The sequence below is a fragment of the Staurois parvus genome, unplaced genomic scaffold (genome assembly GCF_062004578.1).
Source record: "Staurois parvus isolate SC_StPar_1 unplaced genomic scaffold, SC_StPar_1.0 ptg000414l, whole genome shotgun sequence".
In the NCBI taxonomy this organism is placed as follows: domain Eukaryota; kingdom Metazoa; phylum Chordata; class Amphibia; order Anura; family Ranidae; genus Staurois; species Staurois parvus.
The window spans coordinates 6409259-6433480 of NW_028318210.1; the positions used below are offsets into that span (position 1 = coordinate 6409259).

The 24222-nt window shown below is 42.9% G+C and overlaps 1 protein-coding gene across 2 annotated transcripts in view; it reads left to right on the forward strand.

Annotated features, from left to right (window-relative positions):
- Window positions 1-10645, forward strand: part of TRAPPC6B (trafficking protein particle complex subunit 6B) — a 39808-nt gene extending 29163 nt beyond the window's left edge. For both annotated transcript variants that reach the window (XM_089686896.1, XM_089686897.1), the window contains exon 6: window positions 4491-10645. In XM_089686896.1, coding sequence (XP_089543022.1) covers window positions 4491-4522 — 32 coding nt within the window. In that variant the 3' untranslated portion in view covers window positions 4523-10645. The remainder of the gene's footprint in view (window positions 1-4490) is intronic.
- Window positions 10646-24222: the final 13577 nt, after the last annotated feature.

Sequence of the window (24222 nt, forward strand, 5' to 3'; positions counted from 1 at the left end):
TGATGTGTCGTCACGGTGGTCACATGATCGGGAAAGGTCCCGATCGAAAGAGCGGACCGGGACCTTTCCGTGAGTACCACACGTGTGCTGGGAGCGCGCTCTCAGCACATATGTGTTTTGTTACATGAACGCAAATGTGCGGCCGCTCAGCATCTAGGCCCAGACGCCGGGAGGCCGCACATTTGTGTGCGGCCGGTGTAAAGGGGTTAATTAGTACATTTGAACAAGTTGGTCAAAATTAACTATTTCTTTTACTAACCAAAGCTTCCTCTGGGAGGGCTGTATAAACTGTATGTAGCATCAGGTACATACATTACACAGCACTTTGCTTCGGCAGTGGGATGAGAATTTCCTGTCTGCTCCCGGGACAAAGTCAAGTCGAGCTAAACTCTGTTCAGCCATTCATAGTATTCATTGTATTTCATCAGTAGATTGACTGAGGTGGAGAAGTGGACGGATGACGTCACAATCTCCATCTCAGCCAATATTTAGTGAAATACAAAGCTTCCTGTGACTGGATAAGCAGCACTCGGCCCGACTCGAATTGTTCTGGAAGTGGGACGGGAAGTCTTTCTGCTGCCAGAACACGGCACTGTGATGTACGTAGCTGATGCTACATACATTGTATACAGAGCTCCCAGCAGGTGCATCTGTTGGTGAAGAAAATTTGTTATTTGGATCAACTTGGTCCAAACATATTGTTTAAAACCTGGAATTAGGCTTTAAGCAAATCTCAGCTTTCCCTAGAAAGTCAAGATGAGGCCTCTGCTCCTCTCTGCTGGAATTAATCTTTAGCCCGGGTTCACATATATGTGGTGCGGTATATGTGATTCGCACAGGAACCGCACCGCATTCCTGTGCAAATCACGTGATTTTGTGTGCAGTGCAATTGAAGCCATACGTTTTTGTATGGCTCTAATCGCACTGCACCTAAAACGTGCATGACCCTTTTTTTGGTCCGCACTAGAATCGGATCACATGGGTATTCACACCTATGCGATCCGATTCTGCACATCGCACCTCGTTTTGCGGACCGCTTTCGGGGTGTTGTTAACCTAACATACACACCCGCAGCGGTTCGCATGAACGGGGTGCGATTCTGATGCGGTGCGTAATTCGCACGGAAAACGTTGCGAATTCCACACCTCATCAGTGTGAACCAGGGCTTAAAGTGTATGTCAGGGCAAAATATTAACAAAAAATTGCAGTAAATCTGCAGTAAATCCACACCCCATGTTTTATCCTTCTAAAGGCCTTGCAAGTATAGAAAAATACGTGTTGGTTTACCAGCAATGCACTCTGATCCTAAGTTGATAGCAGTTTTGTGGATTTAGTGTTGTCCGCCCTCAGAGTTTTCTGGTGACAAGGCTAATCATTCTGTAGTCCCAAGATAAAAACTGGAAGAATAATTTATTTCCAAGATAACATAAGAAGTATGCAGAAGACACACAGGACAGGTCTGATTCTTTTTTTTTTTTTTTTTTTTAATCAGATTTTATTTTTTTAAATATTTTTTCATTAATTTTTTGAACAAAAACAAAGCGAGAATATAGACTGCCATACAGGGCAGCACAGTTGGTAACAAATACAAAGGAAAAAACATTGTGCAGCACCATTAACAGGAAGTGTCCTGATCAGGCAAGTAAATGTCGATGGCATACTCAGATTTAACAAATATCCAGCACTCAACTCTAGTATGTTTGTATACATCATCAGAAAACTGCAACGGGGCACATCTCTTCTACCCAACTGGACAAAATTGCGTCAAATTTATGGACCGAATTATGGAGGAGATGAGTATGTTTCTTAAACATTACAAATTTATTCATATTGGATATCCAATCAGTCACAGTGGTGGAGTAGCGGATATCCATCTAGAGGCATTCAACTTTCTGGCAATAAAGAGCTATATTAGAATTGCTGCAGTTACATTGGAATTATACATATTGGGGTCTACATACCCTAGAATGCAAAGTTTAGGGTGAATACTCAGCAATACTGTATAGATCGTCCAAAGTGGAGATTACCTCATTCCCAGGCCCAGACTAGCCATAGGGCACACCAGGCATTTGCTCAGTGGGCGGGGGCCGCTGGACTACATGTTCAAGGACAAGAGGAGGAGAGACCGGAGGAGGTGCGGGATGCGTTCTCTCTCCTCTCCAGTTTCACATTCTGTAGCACGGCATCAGAACTGAGAAATCGGGATTTAGCAGTTTTTTTACCCATCCCATATACTCCCAGCAAAGAATATGGGTAGGGGCAGGGTAAACAAATTCTGTAAAATCTTGATCTCACATCTAGTTGTGTCTCCAAGCTCTAATTCTATTCCCCTTCAGCAGCGGCATCTCTTCCACCAGCTGCCTTCAAGTAGTTAGGCATTGGCTTCTCCTGGCTCCTCCTCAGCTCTGACCTGTCAAGATGAGGAGGAGCCTAGGACCTTGTACCGCACTGTGTCTTAGGTCTGTGTGTTTGAGTTAAGGGAGAAATGCACTGGGGGGAGACACAAGGGGGGAGGAGGGTAGTGTAATTTGTGGTGAGGAGGACAGCAATTGTACTAGGAGAGGGAGGGAGAATATGATTACTTCTTGGTTAGGGTATTGGGGGGGGGGAAATTTTTGCTAGGAAGGGAACTCATTTGGGGGGTGAAGGGTAAGATTTGTTTTAGTAGGGGTAATTTGGTTAGGGGGAATATGCTTTAATGTCAATGATTCTTCAGTTGCTCTACCTACAGCTCTGACGTTGCAGTTATCTCCCACCTGATTGCTAGGGCCACCTGGCATCTAGCAACCAACTACATGGTTGGTCCGCCCCCAGCATTCAGTGGACTAGAACAGAACTTCCTCCTCCAGATCTGGATGCTGCCTGTGCCCCACCTGTCTCTCTGCTTTAGGTGTAACTGAGGGCTAAGACAGGACTGCAGTAACCGCACTGCATTTAAAAAAAAAAAAAAAAACACTGTTACCGAGCCCATCAAATACCACGCATCGAGTTCCACCCGCTAAGTTCCACCCACAGAGTTTTGGCTACTCCCATCCAGCCCTTGGTAAGGGAGGACTAAAGAAATTCAATGGGAGGGGACGCTAATGGGGGACCTATAATGAGGGAGAAACTGATCAGTGCTACATGGGGCTGTCTTTGCTGGATTGGGTTGTCTCTTTGCTGGATTGGGTTGTCTCTTTGCTGTATGGGGCTGTCTCTTTGCTGTATGGGGCTGTCTCTTTGCTGTATGGGGCTGTCTCTTTGCTATATGGGGCTGTCTCTTTGCTATATGGGGCTGTCTCTTTGCTGGATTTGGCCATCTCTTTGAATATATGGGGATTTCTCTTTGTTGGATTGGGCCATCTCTCTGGGGAGAAGTAACTGTACCTTCATCTATGCCTTTGCTGACCAGACCCATTTCAAATTAAACCCAGGAGAGGAGAATTACTGATATTGATTTAGCCTCTGGGAAGGCTCATTGGTTACCATTAGCAGTACCATCTAGCCCCTGTGAAGATACATCAGTTACCATTAGCAACACTGTGGAGTACTTGTGAAGGGACATTAGTCACCAACATAACGCCGTTACTGGGCCAATCACAACAAAGCGGAAGTGACCATCCTAGAGACAGGTGGTCATGGGATGATGGTGAGTGCAAATCCATGTGGGTCACCAGTCTGAGCACAGTGGAGCACTTGTCACTTCAAGACGGAGTTCACAATCAAGAATCTCGCACATTTGCACATTATTTTCACATTCTGGGACTGTATATTAAAACCAGTTTATAGATGGTTACTGTTCATCACTCATTATATATAGATTGTTACTAAGTTTATATTGTTTGCATGATGTATTCGCAGTCCATATGCTATTTATTGCTGTCAATCATAGCCAGTGAACCAATGAAGAGAGAGCGGGGAGGGGGGAACAGAGCCACGGCTCTATGTCTTATGGACGCATAGAGTAGTAGCTTAGGAGTGAGCACATAGCGGTTCCCCCAGGGCAAGCAGCTTTCTCTGGGGGCACTGCTTGAGGGGGAGGTGGCAGAGCTCTGGCAGGGAACTCAAAAAGAAGAGGATCGGGGCAGCTGTGTGCAAAACTACTGCACAGGGCAGGTAAGTATGACATGTTTGAAAAAAAATAAAAAATGAGGCTTTAGTATCAATAAGTATAGTGCAGATGTGGGGGGCAGGAAACACCAAGGTTGGCAGTAGGACCCAAAACTCCCAGGAGGCGATTTGTCACATGTGTGATCTTAATCACCTTCCTAAATAAATCATTATTCATCTTTTGGCTGAGCTGGATAATAATGATAATCATTAAGTGCCATTATTTCACACTCTAAGCTGAAAACTGGTTGGACACCTCTTCTCTGCATCACAACAGTGTTCATCTCACATGCCGGTTCTAGAATCTTAAGCTGATGCTGAGTTTCCTGTAATTGTAGAGCGGAAGGCGGGAGCGTGTTACTAATTATATTATCTGAGGCTGGGTTTTCTTTCTTTTATAGGTAAATTCCAGGTGATGATTCAGAAATTGTAGCACAAGGATGAATGTCGTACATTGAAATGACTATATACTGAATGTTAACCATCAAGGAAGTGAAATTTTGGCTAACTGAGCATGTGACCTTCTACTTACCCTCATGTGCTTGTGTCTTCTGAAGCTACATGGTTTGTCCTGCTGCTTGTGAAAGCCTTGGGGCCTTATTGTGTGTCATTGGATAATATAAGGATTGTAGTTATTTTACAAAACATACATGACAATGGCAACACAAGAACACGGAGCTTTCAAAAATGAGACTCCACTTCATGGAACTTCAATGGGGACCACAAATTAGGAAGTGTCATCAACAAGTCTTGCTAGCTGGTGATGGGTATATTTATCTTCTATGTGGATTTTATTACATTTTATCAAACAATAATATGAATTAATTTTGAGCATGCTCTTGAATTTAGAGTGTGATACTTTTGATAAGGGAAGGTGCAGTGTATATGAACCCATTCCAACCAATCAGAAATATAACTTTCATTAAAGTGGAACTAAAGCTTATTTCCCCTCTCATGCCCCCAGCATTTTTTAAATAACTTAAAAGATAGGGGGAGAGGGGGAGTTGTCCTGTCAGACCTTTTGTAAGATGACAAATGTGGAGTTAATTTTTAAGCTGCCCTCATCCTAAGAAATTTTTTTTTTTTAATGAATATATGTACACCATGGATTTTTGTACTCTTAAGGGTCTATTTATAACAAAAAAAAAATGTTGAACGAATGTAACAAATTATTTTGCTTAATACAGCGATTTCCTTTAATTGTCATCTCCATCAAGTATTTTTCCTGAAATAAATCAGAAAAAAGACTGCATTATGGCCACTAGATGGAACTCACGATCATAGGAAATCCAAGCATTAAAGAAAATACAGGCAGAGTACCTTTTTATAGAGCTCCTTGAAAGATCCAAATATTGGCTCCAGAAGGTAAAGCTTAACTCCGACCTTTGCGTGCTTTACTGTTGGTCCATCGCTATGATATTTGGCCTTACTGACCAATAGGGAGGCTCGGGAGCTTGTTTTCAGTTCCTTAGTTGGTAGTTGCCTGATAGAGCACTAAACTTTACACTGACAACATTTAATGCAATTTGGCTGCACTTTATTTTATTTTTTTTTTTAAAAATAAGCCAGATATTATATAATCTTAGTAGAAGAATTAAGTAAGAAAAGCATGTGAAATCGTTAACCTCATTGATTGGATATTAAAGTTACTGGTTGGTCGGTGCATTCTATATACCTTCAGTGGCTTGTGCTCACACAGCTTGTTCCCACAAATGTTCACATCATAAGACCCTTGAATATTCTATAGCTGCATTGTATTCACACACTTCTGTAATGTAATAATTATAGATACAACAGATCTGACACTAAGGGGGAGATTTACTAAAAGCACTCAGAAGCTGATTGACTACCATACACAACTGCACCAAATCCTAACTTCAGCTTGTTCATTTAGGCTTTGGCAATAAAACCTGGAAGCTGAATGGTTTCTATGCACAGCTGCACCAGAATTTGAACGGTATAGTTTTAGTAAATAACCCACTAAATGTTTTCTTACACTACAAAAATGCAACCATGTTCTCATATTTGAGAGGTGGCTGTTGAAACAAAAACTATTCATCCTTCAGATACTTTTTTTTTTTCTATGTGGGTGATAGGTGCTAGATAAGGCTGCAGACACTTTCCTTGTACCTGCAGAAATTTTCTGTTGGGTTCATTGTGCAATGCCAATTGGTCTTATCATAGCTGTTTTCTTTAAAGCGGCAGAAAAAAATTCTAAAAAAATTCTTCTCCCTGCAAGTTAAGAGCGTTGCATCGCATACTAGCACATCATGAAAGACTTACCTGAGAATGAAGCCCTCCAGCAGAGCACTGTCACTGCTTCCTAAAGCTTCCACCTTCACCCGGTTGTCCTTCCGGGTTCGCTAGCTGCGGCCATCTGCTTGGAAGAGCTGCAGTTTCATCACCCGCAGTATGCATGCGCGCGGGTGACATCACAGGAGCTTCTACAGTAAATATCTCAAAAATGGTGCACGTTTAGGAGATATTTACAGTACCTACAGGCAAGCCTTATTAACCCCTTTGCGCCGGCACCTCCTGGCCCTTTAAGAGGTTTCAGGAGGCGGGGCAGGGTTTTAGGGTCATGTAACCGCTGTGATTCGCTGTCCCGGCAGTCACATGATCAAAAAAGGTCCTGATCGCAAGGGGAGATTGGGACCTTTCCGTGAGTCGCAGACATATGTGCTGGGAGTGCGTAGGGAATGCGCTGTCGGCGCATAAGTATTTTCAAATGGTACGCAAATATGCGTCAAGGCCCAGACGCCGATAGGCCGCATATTTGTGTGCATTCGGCGTCTTCTAGGGGTTAAAGACTTACCTGTAGGTAAAAGATACCAAAGTGGGTTTACTTCAACTTTAAGGATACGTTTATACAACGTGCAGTGACCTGCACTTTTTCTGCACAGAAAAAAAGCCAATAACCGCAAGGCACGTAGAAAACAATTGTTTTTCTATTTGCCTTGTTCACCCCACATAGCTGGTATGATGTGCGATGCAGTGTAGAAAAATTGTTGAAATGTTCAATTTTTGCAATGCACTGGGCCGGGGTGTGGAGACATGGATGAAGTTTCACTTTGTTGTTTGCAAAGAAAGTAAAAAAAATAATGGCCACTGCCTGCTCACTACAGGGCAAAAATGGTACCTGCCCGCCCACGCAGTAAAACTGAGAGTTTTAATAATTATTGCCTTTAATATCACTTTAAGATTTCTTTGGCAGATGACAGGGTCTCTGAAATCAGATAGTGACACACAGGGAAGACCGCTGAGTAGATCAGAGAAAACTATATATATATATATATATATATATATATATACAATTAACCATGATCTCACATTTTGTTAAATTAGAACTAGGATTTTATCATGGACAAGCATTTTAATGACGTTCTGCATCTCTTTTTGCTGGCCATACACCTAGCCATCTAGTTATTTCATAAAACGCTTGTTTAGACATGCGATTATACCTTACAAATAACCAGTTTTAACCACTGATGAAATCCATTTGTGGCCACCATTTCCATTCAAATTGGCAATATTTGTAAAGATTCCTGCCAATTAAAATAATCAATGGAAGTACAAATAGATTATTTTCACAGACAGTCAATGCTTCTGTCTTTAAAATGATTGATGTCTTCCCAGCAAGTATACTGTTGGTGCTGTATCTTTGATCAGCTTCATTATTTTGTTGTTTAGTAATCAAATTGAAGGGTCTATAGGTTCAAAAAAGATGTGTTTAGACCAACAGTGGACCTGTAATAATGATGCCTATATATTGTATAACATCTTATTGATTCCAGCGCACAATAATGTTCCAGAACCATCCACCATAACATTCCTAGGGTAGGTAGTTCTATACAAATTCTAGCACCTTTGCTGGCATAAAACTGCCTTGACTAGCTCATAGAGACTGCTATGCTCTGGCCATAGCTATATTCAACCTTTTATGGCAGATTTGCTTTGATGCATCCATAGGTGAGATCTAGCATAGAGAACCATTGTTACCTGTGCCTAAATAACTTCTACCAAACAACCGCCAACAACACATCAGTGAGCTCTCACGCACAAGCTAATGCACTAACCGCTGTGTGTGTATATAGTCATGTATGTTCCACTTTTATTGTACCTTTCTGCCAGAGAACAAAATACTTTACAGCCCAAGGATTTTATGTTTCAGTACATGATAGTAGCTCAGCATATGTTTTATGTGTTTATATGTTTATGTTTGATGTGCTAACCAGTTATTATATATATATATAAATAATCAGCTTTATAATGCATGTTGGAATTGTATAAAGGTGTTTTTGTATCCTGAAATGAATTGTTTATTGAAATTTATAATATAAAATCAAGGTGTAAAGTTAAGAATAATGCTGTTTGTACATTTTAATTTTTTATTTTTTTTGCTGATATTTTTGTATTGCTACTACTGGGAGCTCTTATGCATAGAATAATGAGGAAAAGTCTGCTCCGGCCAGCATAGCACAGAAAAAGTCAGCAGCATGCAATGAATTCAGTATGGTGCAGTGAATGTTTTTCAGCAAAACATTTATCTAGATATAGATGAAGAGGTAAAACCTCTTCAGACTTGTTCAGCAAGCTAGAGAGCAATGTGCAAAGTACATCAACCCTTATCAACCAATCGGAATGTATGTTTTCTTGATTGTTGAAGGGCTTTGGGCTGGTTCTGAGATCATTCAAAATAAACTGATGTTACAACTGACCTCTTTCTGTCTTGTGTGTCACGGGGGTTTCGTTCCTTTATACCATGGTTGTCAAACTGACGCCCCTGCAGCTGCTGCCATACTACAAGTCCCATGAGGCATTGCAAGATTGACAGTTACAAGCATTACTGGGCAGCACAGTGGCTAAATGGTTAGCACTTCCGCCTGGCAGTACTAGGGTTGTTGGTTCAAATCCCAACCACGGCACCACCTGCCTGGAGTTTGCATGTTCTCCCTGTGCTTGCGTGGGTTTCCTCCGGGCACTCTGCTTTCTTCCGACACTCCAAAGACATGCTGGTAGGTTAACTGGATCGTGTCTAAATTGGCCCTAATATGTGTATGTATGAATGTGAGATAGGAACTTTAGATTGTACGCCCCTTGAGGGTTAGGGACTGTTGTGAATGTACAATATATATGTAAAGCGCTGCGTACATTGACTGTGCTATATAAGCACCTGAAAGAAATATAATAAAATTACTCCCAAAGGCAGAAGCATGATGGGACTTGTAGTTTCGCAACAGCTGGAGGGCCGCCATTTTGACTCCCTGGAAATGAAAATCCCAGTTGAAATGAACAAAAGCCTGTCAACCCAGGCTCTACACCTGCCTAAGTTCTGTCCATTAGAAATTTTGCATATAATATATTATGAATGTTTTATGAATTAATTTTTATCTTTAGATATATTATAGATCAGCCTTTCTCTACAAGGGTTCTGTAGAATTCTAGGGTTAATCCAGAGACTGCTTACGTTGAGCAATGGGCACTTTTTGCCTTTCATGCCTTTTGATATTTTCGGATATATGTAAAAGGGCCAATCTACTCATTGACTTCCACTGTAAGAAGCATTCTTCCCACTGACAACCAAAGTAAGGAACATTCTTCTTATTGACCAGTGACCACCAATATAAGGGAGCATTTCCATGACTACCACCAGCAAAGAATTGTGTTGTGTACAGCAACCCGGGGTGTCAAATACACTAAGTATGCCACATTCCTTATTCTTATGCCCCAACTTAGGGGTTTGTTTATTAAAAATTGGCATTGCAATTTGCCCAATGTAAATGCATGTACATTCGTTCAGTGTAATTTGGGCACAAAAATGTATATTAGATTATTTCCTGTGCTGGCTGAATGTTTTTGATTTAAAACAAACATTACTGCATTTGGCCATTAGATGGTGCTGTCATGGGAAATTCCTATGATACTTAGCATCTTCTAGTGGCCAAATGAGGTACTTTCTGCTTTAAAATCAATGAAAACATTTGTCCAGCGCAGGAAATAGTCTAGTAACATTTGTTTTTTATGTGTGGTTTTTTAATTTATTTTTTGCCCCATTTGCACAGAATGTATGTACATGCACTTTCACTGGGAAATGCTATATAATTTTTTTAAGTACATTGTGTTTACACTAATGCACCATTGGCTACAGCTACAGTAATTATTAGCAGGGGTTCCCTGAGACCAAAAAATTATTTCAAGGGATCCTCCATGTTAAGAGTTGAGAAAGGCTGTTCTGGACTATTAAACAGAGTATGAACCTTTTATGCGCCTTTATATATCTGTGTAACCTTATGCAGTACTTCATTGTGTCAGTATTATACTGTATGTTAGCAGTATATGTGGTTTTTGTTTTTTTTGTTCTTGCAAAAGTTGTCCTTATGTTAGATTTACAATAAATGGCAAATTAATTGACTGGAGAATCATAAATGGCTAGTCATGAAACTGAATCTCTCTAAATAATTTATTTTCAGTCTGTTGTAAGAACATAGTGTCATATCAAGTGTTTACATATTTGATTGTGTTTAATAAATGTAAAAATACTAACTGAAACCACAAACTGTCATCCATGTTTCTTCTTTTGTATGTTTTTTTTTTACTGCTATGTTAAGTGGGTCTGTCATTAAAATCCCCACCTAAAGTGGGGCTGTGGGCAAAATAAAAAAATGACATATATGATGCAGTCTGTTATTAGTATTAACAGCCGATTTTTAGTTTGTTGTCCTTTTTAATGTAATTTTATTACATGTTGATCTTTCTAGTAAATCTGTGGGGTTTTGGTTTTTTTTGCTCAAGGTCATTTAATAGAGCAAGCTGCCATACAAATGTGGGAGTTAAAGGGTTGAGGGTTGTTTTACTGGCCAGATCACCAGGTAAACATAAAGGGGAAAAAAAGCTAAAAAAAAAAAAAAGAATCAGCTTTGATCACTCATTCATAAAACTGCAAGATCAGACAGTGCTTTAGGATTTGGGATTTTTTTTTTTTGAGAATGGCAGCGCTGGTCGAGTGGCCCCTGCTGCCAGAGACCAGAGCTGTCAATCACAAATCCGTCTCCTTTCCAGTTGCGTTGTTGGGTAGAAAGAGACCTGTCAGACTAACCTGCTTAGAAGCTAATGGACAAATTTGAACAGGACAATGTGCTACTTGCACTTTATTCCATTGGGAGTTAAAAACACTAAAGTGTATTATAAGCAGTTTTGTATTGAGGCGAGGGGGGGGGGACAAACCCTGCCGGGTTTTTGTTGTCTCTGTCCCCACTGAGGAGGTTCAATCTGTTGTGACCATAATTACCGAGACAAAGTAAGAGAAATCCTTACTCTCTCCAAAACTATAAAACAGGGGTGTCAAACTGGAAACCCCCCAACTGTTGTGAAACTACAAGTCCCGTCATGCCTCTGCCTTTAGGAGTCATGTTTGTAACTGTCAGTCTTGAAATGCCTAATGGAACTTGTAGTTTGGCAACAGGTGGAGGGCCACCAGTTTGACCCCCGTGCTGTAAAAGTAAGGTTTTAGCTATTAACCTTTTTCAATTTTTGTGAATTCTAAAACATCATTACTGGAAGATTCAGGTACAGAAAGCTTCTTTTACCTTTCCCCTATATGAGGTGATGTTCATGAGGTCTCCTTTTTTTTGGCAATAAATCTCAATATAACCTGCATGTACATGTACTGTGACAGAGACCAGTCATACAATGCTTGCATGGTCCCAGGTTTGACAGCTGCAGAGTGATCACTATCTACAACCTGGCCATTTCTCTCCAGTTTCCATTAGTAACGACCATTTTGCTCTTGGCTGTATTGCAATGTGGAAATGGTACTCAACAGCTGTATAAGGACTTATGAAAGAACAATGGTAGAAGATTCTCTTTAAAGGCAGACCTGTTTCATATATCTGTCCTCACAGGATCAACAAATGTCAACATGCATTGTCTTGGCTGGATGTGCAGACAGCCACAGGCACAATTAGAAGGATGCTTATTCACTTCTTGCACAATAATCATATCTAACTATTGTCAGAGGGATCAAGCCTGAAATTCTTGGAACCTCCTTTATCACTTCTCCAGACTATTACGTAAATACAAGCTAGGGGGGAAGTGAAACTCCACAATGTGCCATCCCTCTATTTAGGTGTTCTAAAGAACACAGAATCAGATCTTTTTATTTTTGAGCATCTACAAGTATGATTTTTATGATGTTAAAAAAAAAAGGCAATTTGCTTGTTCAGGGCAAAGTGACAGTGTCTTTGCCTCTCCGACCCAGCCACTCTATCCTCAATTGCAGCAGGCACTAAAATCCCCAGTGTTGACTGGTGTTGGATGCTAGAGGCAGCAGTGACATTGCTCGGGCTTAGCAATTGGCTGCTAGAATTGAGCACTGTCACATGATAGATATCCTACTGCCCCATTCCCAGAAGCACCAGGTATTGTCGCCAACTGCGAAGGCGGAGGTAGAAGATCGAGGAGTACTAGTAAAGTGAGTATCTGTGGGTTGGGGGAAATGTGACTTTGACATGGACAAAGTGACAGTGTCTTAATAAATGGTTAATCTCCCTAAAACTTAAGTTTTTTAGGGTTAGCCGCCTGACAGTTTCTATAGCTTTTTGAGGTCCTGCATCTACACGCCTTCTGTGGCCTTTATAAAACCTCCTCCATTTCTGTGTTTTGTATTCTACATATTTTTTCTCATATTCCTTCTGTACTAAAACCTATTGTAATTGTACTGTCACCCTTATATTGTAAAGCGCTGCGCAAACTGTTGGTGCTATATAAATCCTGTATGTTAATATCCCATTCCTATATAGTATTAAAGCCCTGATGGTGCTTTTGCCATTTAATGGGGTATTCGGAGCAGTGTAGAGTTGACCTGAACTACCAGTGATGCCCCAACCCACACATACATGCAAACACAAATGTTCCTGCACTTGGGGATGGACTCAATGTAGGCTAGAACCACATCATGAATGTCCTGGAATATGCATACCTTGCTGCCCTCAAAAGACCGGGGAAATCCAAATATACTGAATGAAGAAAGAACACACAGAGGGTGCACGGGCCTAGTGCATTACCTGGTCCTTGAAACGTGTCAGCCTATTGGATGTCTACACTCCCTATTGCGGACTGTTACTCAGCGCGGTGTTGACCAAGCTGTTCTTTTATGACGTGCCTTTGACTTAACTGTTGTTTGTGAGTACAACACCTACTTTGATTTGTTATTAAACATTTTTTTTATGGTAATGCACTAGGCCCGTGCATACACTGGTCTGTATCCTGACCCCAATACACACACCTCATTTCCCAGTGTATCCATTCCAGCAGTGAGATTGCCCTATTCAGTACACGGAGCTCAATAGCTAGAACCCACAGCAGCAGTACGTGGGCATTTTCACCTCCGTGACAAGTCTCCAGTGTAAATGCATTAACCCTCAGTGATCAGTCCCCAGAATGTACATTAATTTGTCAGTTGACAGTCTCCAGTATATATGTCTATTAATGCCTCGACCAGTTCCAAGCCATCTTCATTAAACTCTCAGTGGCCAATACCCAACTTATGTGTGTCAACCCCTCAGTGGCCAGTCTGCAGTGAATGTACATTTTAGGTCTGCTGGTACGCGTCACCATTGAACTCTATATAACAGGCATTTTGTTGAAAGTGCATCAAAGATGAAGCAAACAAGATTTTGTTAATTCATTGCATCTAAAAACCACAGGTGTTAAAGGGGCCTCAAGTAGATGAAAATGAAAACACAAATTTTTAACATGCTCATGTTTCAATGTTTTTAAATCTGGAGCTTACATTGAAATAATGTCCCCAGCGCCGTGGTTGTTCATTAACAACTACAAGCCACCAGCTGCTAAGGCTATCGAGACTTGTAGTTCATTCATTTACAGAACTTCTCCCCATACTGCTGTCACAGGGAGGGGGTCAGGCGGCAGCTGCAGCCTTGGGAACATGTGACACGTTCCATCCTAAAAAAGGTGCAACATGTAACATGTTCCCTGTAAGCAGTGGCCCCCTCTCTGCACATATGCCCTTCTACCTACGTATTTAAAATGATTGAAAACGGCTTTTGAAATTCAAATTAACATGCTTAAATGAGATTTTACTCTGGGCTTAGATTGCTTTACATATTTTTAAATTGATCGGTAGCTCTACTGTAATTAGTGCTCAACTAAACTCCACGAGCTAATTAGCTCTTATGTCATTATCTGTCAGTAGAGAACATTGACATCCTGTAGTAATAATAATAATCTGTAATAAAAACACAGTGCTAACATTGCTTCTCAATTTACTATTCATTTTAAAGGGAATATTGAGTCTTTTCAATATTTATGTACATGTAAATGTAGTCAGGGGGGTAAAAGGGGCAACTGTCCTGGGACAGATGCCCCCCTCCCCTACACACAAAAAAATATAAAATCAATATTTAAACAATAATAAAATATTTAATAAAAAAAAAATAATTTTATTTTGGACTGGTATATTGTGTTTTTTTTAAAAAGGAATTTTGGCAGCTCAAGTAATCCACACATAGGGGTTTATTTTCTAAAAGCAAATAGACTGTACACTTTGCAAGTGCACTTGCACTCTTTTTTTTCTTAGTAAATGTAAATATGGTGAAGCTTCACTTTGTAAAGAATACCCAATCAGCTACAAGAGAAAAGAAAAGCTTTTATGCTTGTACATGATTGCATGATGGAAATCAGCAGAGCTTTTCCACATTTAATAAGCTGTTGGGAAAATGAAGAAAGAGAATCATGGGATATGGCGGTCCGTCATATTTTGAGAAGAAACTACAGCTCCCAAGGGTCTGAGCAACTGGTGAGGAATGGTGGGAACTCTTACAAACTGCCTGGGAAGGTTCAGGGCTGTTGGCACCAGACCAGGGAAGGAAACAGGTGTTTGGGACGGAGTGCTGAGGCTGCTAGCTCCTGTCTGTCAGTATGGCCTTCATCCAGAGACAGAGCGGGTTTGCCAGTCTACTCCCAGCTGTTCTACAGACACAGATCGGGTTTGTCAGTCTACTCCCAGTTGTTCCACAGACACAGATCAGGTTTGTCAGTCTACTCGCAGATGCTCCAGAGGTGTGTCAAGTGGGTTCACCAAAGTCAACGCATCAGTCAGATGGAGTGGCCTCCATCGCCAGTGCCTACAGCTAAAGCACATGAGTTTGGTGAGTTTGATGACCCATTCCATGCACTGTACTACAGACATTGAAACATTGAAAGCCTAGCGCATTATTGCCTTATTATACCACTCAGTCAGCAGAGGAGAGATCAGGAGTGTAGCCAAGGTCATACACAGAAAGCAGACAAAAACAGATTCATGGATCAAGCTAAGGTCAGAGTCAGGATAAAAGCCACGGTAAGTCCAGAAGCAAGCCGAGTCGGTAACAGGAAATCCAAAAATATAGGTACAAAGAACATGGGTAACAGGGAGCTGAAGATCAGTCAGCAAAGTCTGTGAGAATTTGTCATCCTCATAAAGGCCAGAGGGCTCCAAAATCTATTGCATGCGCAGTGCACCAGTCCACTATCGCACACAAGCGTTCACTGGCTTCTCTCCATTACGTCTGTGCGCATTTCTGTGCAAACAGGTGTGACCATGCTGCATACTGGCAACTGTGTCAGGTCTCTGAGCCAATATTCTCTGGCTTATCCCCTTACAGAAGGTCTTTGTATTGGGGTCATTGGTTGTGTTGCTTTCCTTTCATTTGAACTCTTTGACATGAATAGAACTACAGCTTCTTCTCCATTTGGTGTTGCCTATCTTGTTGAGTATGGGTGTGTCAGAGTGATTAAAGTAATAACACCAATAGTCCATATACCAAATTCGCCTCAGAGGGCTTATTCACTCAGTGGCTCCTTCAGGGTGCGCTACATAAAAAAAATCTGCTTGATGCAAATAATCATATCAATACATTTGATTTAACAAAAAAAAAACACAACTTTTTTTCTTGGTAAAATCTATAATAATGTACAGTCTTATGAAAAAGTACATACAACTTACGGAAATTGTTGACTTTTTCAACATATGGAAGTAGGCAAACATTAGATCTTCATTCAAATAGTACCTACAAGTACGGCTGATATAGCTAAACAAATGACACATAAAATTTACATTTTCATAATCTATGCTAATGAAAATGCAGATTTATCATATATAGTGCTCAGCATAAATGAGTACACCCCTTTTGAAAAGTAAGATTTTCAGCAATATCTCAATAAACACAAGAACAATGTCCAACATTTTGAGAAAACTGACATTTATAGAACATTTGTTTTTAGCTCATTACATGAAAGTAAGGTTAATAATATAACTTGGAGTAAAACTGAAGATTTTGTCATCTAAGTAGTTGATGCAAAAATGAATACACCCTACAACAAAAACTACTACATTTACTATTTTGTTGTGCAGCACCAAATCTTCTAGGCATGGAATTAACTGTCAGGACAGGAACGCTGGAATGGGCAGGCAGGCCTATTAACAATGTAACGCACTGACTGACGACAACCACCACCCACAGACCGAAGTCCCTCAGGGTGCGGAGTCTAAGTCCCAGGCTGCCCTTCACCAGGGCCCCTGATGGTGGGATGGACTTGACGCAGCCAGGAACCAGGCCGCGGCCCCCGAAACACCCCAGTTGAGGTAATGGCCGCCGCCAATGGCGTGTAGCTGGTGGAAAGGACAATAGAGTAGTCGGGCAGGCAGGGTCAACAACAACGGGACAAAACGGTACAGGACAGCAGATGAGAATCACAGGTCACGGGCCGGGTTCAGCAACGGAGGGTCAGATCAAAGGAGAACACAAAGAATGGTCAAGTCACAAGCCGAGTCAGATTCCAGGAGAGTCACGAGAGTCAGAACAGCGCTGTAGTGACACAAAGACACAAGACACAAGTGCAAAGGGCATGTGCGGACTACAGGCTTATATGTAATCAGCCACACCCCTCTGGGGGATGGACCTCAGAGACCTGAAGGCATAAAAAATTCCCACCATTCTCTGCAGAAATCCAAGATGGATGCCAGCACATGGAATAACATAACCTCTGGGAAAAGGTAGGACCTTGACATTAACAAGTTTTCGGCATATTTCAACATCTATCTTTTTCCATTCTTCAAGAACAACCTCTTTTAGAGCCTGGATGCTGGATGTAGAGTGGACTGTTCAGCTTGTCTCTTCAGAATTCCCCATAGGTATTCGATTGGATTCAGATCAGGAGACATACTTGGCCACTGAGTCACTTTCACCCTGTTCTTCTTCAGAAATGCAACAGTGGCCTTAGATGTGTGTTTTGGATCATTGTCATGTAGGAAAAGTGCACGATGACCAAGGGCACGGAGTGATGGTAGCATCCTCTCTTTCAATATAAAGCAGTACATCTGTGAATTCATGGTACCATCAATGAAATGCAGCTCCCCGATACCAGCACCACTCATGCAGCCCCACAGATGGATACTGCCACCACCATGTTGCACTGTAGGCACCATGCATTTTTCTTTGCACTCCTCACCTTTGCGACGCCATACAGTTTTGAAGCCATCAGTTCCAAAAACATTTATCTTGGTCTCATCACTTCAGAGTACAGAGTCCCCATAGTCTTCTTCTTTTTCAGCATGGACCCTGGCAAATTCTAGGCGGGCTTTTTTGTTCATGGGCTTTAGGCAGGGCTTCCTTCATGGACAACACCCATGTATGCCATTGCTCTGCAGTGTATGCCATATTGTGTCACAAGAAACAATCTGTAAGGGACCGCCTGGCGACACCACTAGCACTCCACTAATCAGGCGTCCCCACTGCACGGAGTCTAAGTCCCAGAGTACTTGTTCACCAGAGCCCCTGATGGTGGGGATGGACTTGGAGTACCCCGGGACCAGGTCGTGCTTACTGAGGGCACCCGTCAGTGGTAGGGGTGGTCGCCAGGGGCTCCCACGGGAGAGAGCCTGATATGAGGAGGTCTGGGAACCCCGCTGAGAGGAATGGATGGATGGATGGATGGATGAGCAAGTGCAGAGTCAGGCAAGCCGGGTCGGTAACGGGGAGGACAGCAAGGTACAAGGCAGCGGGCAGAGAATAGTCGGGTCACACGCCAGGTCATCAACAGTAGGTCAAATCCAATAGGGGACATACGGAAGAGAGGTCAGGCAAAGCAAGGGTCTGGGCAGGAGAATTCAGCAGTGGTCAGGTACAATCCGGGTCAGCAACTTACAGGTTCAGATACAGGATACAGGATACAGGGCAAGGACAAGACCAGAAGGCACTGAATGACAGCTCAGGGCCGTTTAAATATCGCGCCCTGCGCTGCCATTGGTGCCCAGCGGGCGGCCGCGGCTCCTATTGCGCATGCGCGAACTCACGCGCCGCGGCCGGCCCGGACCTAGAGCCCGCGTCCCTGCACAGGGCGGCATACTGCGCCTGCGCCGGGACCATCGCGGCGGGGATCGAGGGGATCCCTGACACAATCTCCCCAGTTTGGCTTTCTACTTCTTTAGATAACTTCAGTTGAACTTGCATGGCGATTTTCTTCAACCCTTCTCAGCAGAAGACGCTCCTGTCGAGGTGTTAACTTCCATGGATGGCCTGGACATCTCTGTGAGATGGTTGCAGTTCCATCTTTGTTAAATTTTTGTATCACTTTTGCTACAGTATTCTGACTGATAAGCAAAGCTTTGTTGATCGTCTTGTAGTCTTCACCTTTCTTGTGTAAAAAAATGATTTTCATTCTCAGGCATTGTGACATTTCTCTTCCATGTGATGCCATTACTGACAACATGAAATGGGAAGGGGTTTTCTTTGTTAAGTAACACCCTTTTCTAATGAACTGTCTGCTGGACACCTCTTTAATGAAGAATTAGGCTCACCTGTAGTTGAATTCTGGTTAATTAGGATTTTGTTGTCTAAAATTTATCTTTGCTCCTAATACTTTCATTGGGTTGTATTCATTTTTGCAACATGGTCTTGAATGAATTTGTTAGGAAAATACTTTTTTTGTGTATGCAAATGAACAAATCTTGTTTGCAATCAATGGCCCGCATTTGTGGGAGTATTTTGTAGTATAGTGTCCCATAGAAAATGTTGATTCTGAAAGGAAAGTAAAGGTTTTCTGACAAATCTGTTGGGGTGTACTCATTTATGCTGAACACAGTATATCAGATAAATAAGTATACCCCTACATTTCCCACCACTTCAAATCTATGAAATTAGAATCCTATGTGCAGATTAGGTGCCAATAACTAGAACTTCCTAAAGGTTAAATTACACTTGCAGTCAGAGGGGTGGTTGTTCCAAAATGCTTAAAAATTTATATCACCTACCCCACCCACTTTCCAATTGACTTCATCCTTTTTTGTTTCTGAGAGTATGCTTCTGTTGGACATCCAAAAGGAAGTGCGAACTCCAAATTTGCACTCTTTTTTTTTTATTCTATTGAGCTGCAGGCTGGGTCATTCTCACCACATAGCGCATATAATGACCTGGCCCACAGCTCATTGGAGTAAAAAAAGAATGCAAGGAATCCCAAGCCAATCTCTACCAGGGATCCGGATCTCCAAAACCTGCTAGCCTACAGCTAGGGTTGCCACCTCATCCCTTTAAAGCCGAACACATATGAATTCCACAGGTTCTGAGGCTAATTTAATGCAGATAAGGCACTAAGTGAGTTTAATTACCACCTTAACCACTTGCCTACCCGGCACTTATACCCCCTTCCTGCCCAGGCCAATTTTCAGCTTTCAGCGCTGTCGCACTTTGAATGACAATTGCGTGTTCATGCAACTCTGTACCCATATGAAATTTTTATCATTTTGTTCACACAAATAGAGATTTTTGGTGGTATTTATTCACCGCTTGGTGTTTTATTTTTTGCGCTATAAACAAAAAAATCAAAACATTTGGAAAAAAACGTTTTTCTTTGTTTCTATTATAAAATTTAGCAAACTGGTAATTTTTCTCATTCACTGATGTGCGTTGATGAGGCTGCACTGATAGGCAGCAGTGATGCACACTGATAGGCAGCACTGATGGGCACTGATAGGCGGCACGGATAGGCACTGATGAGGTGGCACGGATAGGCAGCACTGATAAGCAGCACTGATAGGCGGCACTGAGCTGGCATTGATGAGGCAACACTGATGCTGCTGCACTGATATGCAACAATGATGGGCACTGATGGGCAGCACTGATGGGTGGCACTGACTGATGGCACTGACTGGTGACACTGCTGAGCACTGATGGGTGGCATTGCTGGGCAGAATTGATAGGCAGCACTGATGGGGGGGCACTGGTGGGTGGCACTGATGTACACATGTGGGTGGCACTACTAGGCACTGATGGGCACAGGTGGGTGGCACTGCTGAGCAATTGCGGGCAGCACTGCTGGGCACAGGTGGGTGGCACTAGTGGGTGACATTGCTGGGCACTGATCATCACCTGATGATCAGTGCCAATCTGTCCTTTGACAATTGCCAGTTATCGGCAGTACTTTCCTCATGCTGTGACAGCATAAGGAAAGTGCAGCCGATAACCAGCAACTGCATATAACGGTGATCTGCTGTCATTGGACATGGTAAAAGGCCGCTTTGATTGGTCTTTTACCACATCAAGTGATCAGCTGTGTCCATAGGACACAGTGATCATGCAGATCGCCGGGTGCGCACCCCCAGGAGCTGTAGGAGGACGCGTTCTGGGAGGACGTCATATGACGCCCTCCCAGAACTGGACAACCGTGCTGTAGCCGTCATTCAGCTATATCGCGGTTGTCAAGTGGTTATTCAGCCACAGAATCTGTGGAATTAATATGTGTTCTGTTTCAAAGGGATGAGGTGGCAACCTTACCTACAGCATCCTATACATGTGGAACTGCTGAAACTCTGTCAGTGGATTCAGCTCCAGCTTCAGAAACTCCTTGATATGAACAGGTTTCTGCAACCACACATTAAAGGCCCGCAGTTTTGGGTGTTGAAACCACCTTACAATTGACATGACAAATGACTGGAAGAAGTATGATGAGGGTGCTTGGCATTACTCCTCTTCTATTTTTGCTACACCCCTTCAAAGGCATAATGTTTTGTTCCTTATTTGCCATTTGTCCTGGACACTCCCTATTTTATTAATACCACAGACAAACTGGTTTGTTTACTACACCTGTAATCCACTTGTAATCTGTAATTGCTTCTTTGAGTCATATTTAACAAAGTGAAAGACAGGCTCATAACTAGGAGAGAAGTGAAATAAGTGTGAGAACATGACTAGGTAGAAGGGGAACCAGAAAACGTGAAGTTAATTTGTTTTAAAGTTAAAAGAAAAAATGCTGCATCTCATGGACCCTCTTTTCTATTTCAGATACTTGTGTAGCCGGATGGAGGAGTTGGCTGTGTGCTCCTACACCCACTGTCAACAACAACCCTCCTGCCACTGTGCTGCCAACTAGAGCAATGGCTGTGTGTGTTCCTGTGTCGGCTCTTGGCGGCAGCAATGAATTACTGAGAAATGTAGTCCTCAAGGAACACTGTAGAGTGCAGGGTAATGGAGCTGGGAACTACAGGAGCCAGGACACTCTGAAAAAGTGAGGAGGAGATGGAAGAGCATTTCTCCTGGGCAATTGAGCTGAGGTCTTGGTCTTGCAGTGCGGAGAGCCGGAGTATAGACCTGTTGCTGTGTGTGCCTACTCCAAGAGAGATAATGTGAGAGCTGGGATTGAGCCTTGTGATGACCAGAGTCTTGGGGCTGAAACCTGTATGCTGTGTGCACAGAGATTGAGGACCGAACCACTGAGAGGAAACAATATGTTGCTGCTGGGACACAGAGCAGTGCAGACCTGCTGCCTGTGTGCAGGGCCGTGGATAAGGGGGTACCACCAGTCCTTCTGTATGGGGCCCAGGCCAGCAGGGGGGGCCCAGGCAGCTGGGTGAATCGGATGTGGGCAGGGAGATTGGTCAGCACAGTGTGGGGGGGGGCAATTACTGGAATCGGTCCCCTGTATGGCTCCCTCTGCAGCAGCTGAAAGCTGGCTTCTTCTCCTCTCCATACAGGGGATCAGTTCCAGTAGTTGCCCCCCACTGCACCCATGACCATCCCTGTACACCATACATTTTCCCCTGCTACCCTGGCCCCCCTGTGTGCCCCCCACCCTGCAGTGCTGCCAGCTTCCCTCCTCTGCTTCCCACCGGCAGCTACAAGCATGCATTAGGATCCTTCAGGATGGAGAGTGGGGGAAGGGTCCGGTAAAAATGTCACATTTACCAGCCCCTTCCTTTTCTGAATGAACACAAGCAGAACCGATCACTCACTGTGTTTATTTATAACTGAAACATAGTAAACTGTGGGGGTTTTTTTTTTGGGGGGGGGGGGGGCCCTGTCAGGTTGGCTGTATGGGACCCCATGGTTACCAACAACAGCCCTGGTGCTGCCGACTTCCTTCCTCTGCTTCCCACCGGCAGCTACAAGCACACATTAGGATACTTCAGGATGGAGAGTGGGGGAAGGGTCCAGTAAAAAATGTCACATTTAGCAGCCCCTTCCTTTCCTTAATGAACACAAGTGGAACCGATCACTCACTGTGTTCATTCGTAACTGAATCATAGTAAACTGGGGGGGGGGGGGTCCTGTAAGGTTGGCTATATGGGACCCCATGGTTAATAACTACCTGTGTGTGTGTTGTGTAAGGACCAGAGCCAGAGGGACTGCCAAACAGACAAGTGTCCAGAGTAAAGTCAAGGTCCCAAAGAGATTCCCTTTAATTTGCAGGGATTTCATCTCACTTCCTGTTTGGCTATGGGACAGGAAGTGAAGGTAAATCTCCCCAATAGGACAAAAATGGCAAAAATAAACTTTACAGGGATTATAACCCTCCCTTACTTTATCCAAAATGAAAATAAAAGTTTTGCATATAGTTTTACTTTAAGTCTGTAAGAATGCTTGATATGTAATGTTTCACGTTTTATATGACTTCCCATGTACTTACTGTTAAAAATGTACTAGATTGGTCAGAAGGAGTGGGCTGATGAGGGACAGCTCAGAAGGGTGGGCTGCAGGAAAGATAGGATACCGTCTAATACCGTTTTTGACATAAAGGGACGCTTTTTGGACGCCATGGACTTTTCTAAGTTTCCAGGCAGAAAGAACAGTAAAAATGCAGGCAGGGCACAGGACAAAGCACTCGGGACAACATGTATGTGAAATGCTTTGAAACAGCAATGTTTTACTATGTAATAATCATTTTTTTAAAAAATGCCATTTTTTTAAATTTCAAATTTGCCTCCGGTTCCGGCGCCCGTACGTCCCGAGGTCACAGGGACCGGAACACAGAAGCCGGATGCCGGCATCGGCCGGAGGAGATGGCTGGGGACGCTGCAGGGGACGCATCGCGGGAGCGAAGGACAAGGTAAGCGCTGCAGGGACTCCCTATGCAACGCTGTATGGTAAGCCCGAGTGTAGCTCGGGGTTACCGCTTTTGGTACTGAAACTCTACCCCGAGCTACACTCGGGAATACCGCCAGGGAGGTTAAACAAGCCCTGGGTTTATTCCCTGTGTACACAAGCCCTGGATATAATCCCTGTGTAAACAAGCCCTGGGTATAATCCCTGAGTAAACAAACCCTGGGTATAATTCCTCTGTAATCAAGCCCTGGGTATAATCCCTGTATAAACAAGCCCTGGGTTTATTCCCTGTGTGCACAAGCCCTGGGTATAATCCCTGCGTAATCAAGCCCTGGGTATAATCCCTGTGTAAGCAATCCCTGGGTATAATCCCTGTGTAAAAAAGCCCTCAGTATAATGCCTGTGTAAACAATCCCTGGGTATAATCCCTGTGTAAAAAATCCCTCAGTATAATGCCTGTGTAAACAATCCCTGGGTATAATCCCTGTGTAAACAAGCCCTCAGTATAATCCCTGTGTAAACAATCCCTGGGTATAATCTCTGCGTAAACAATCCCTGGGTATAACCCTGTGTAAACAAGCTCTCAATATAATGCCTGTGTAAACAATCCCTGGGTATAATCCCTGTGTAAACAATCCCTGGGTATAATCCCTGTGTAAAAAAGCCCTCAGTATAATCCCTGTGTAAACAATCCCTGGGTATAATCCCTGTGTAAAAAAGCTCTCAGTGTAATCCCTGTGTAAACAATCCCCAGTATAAT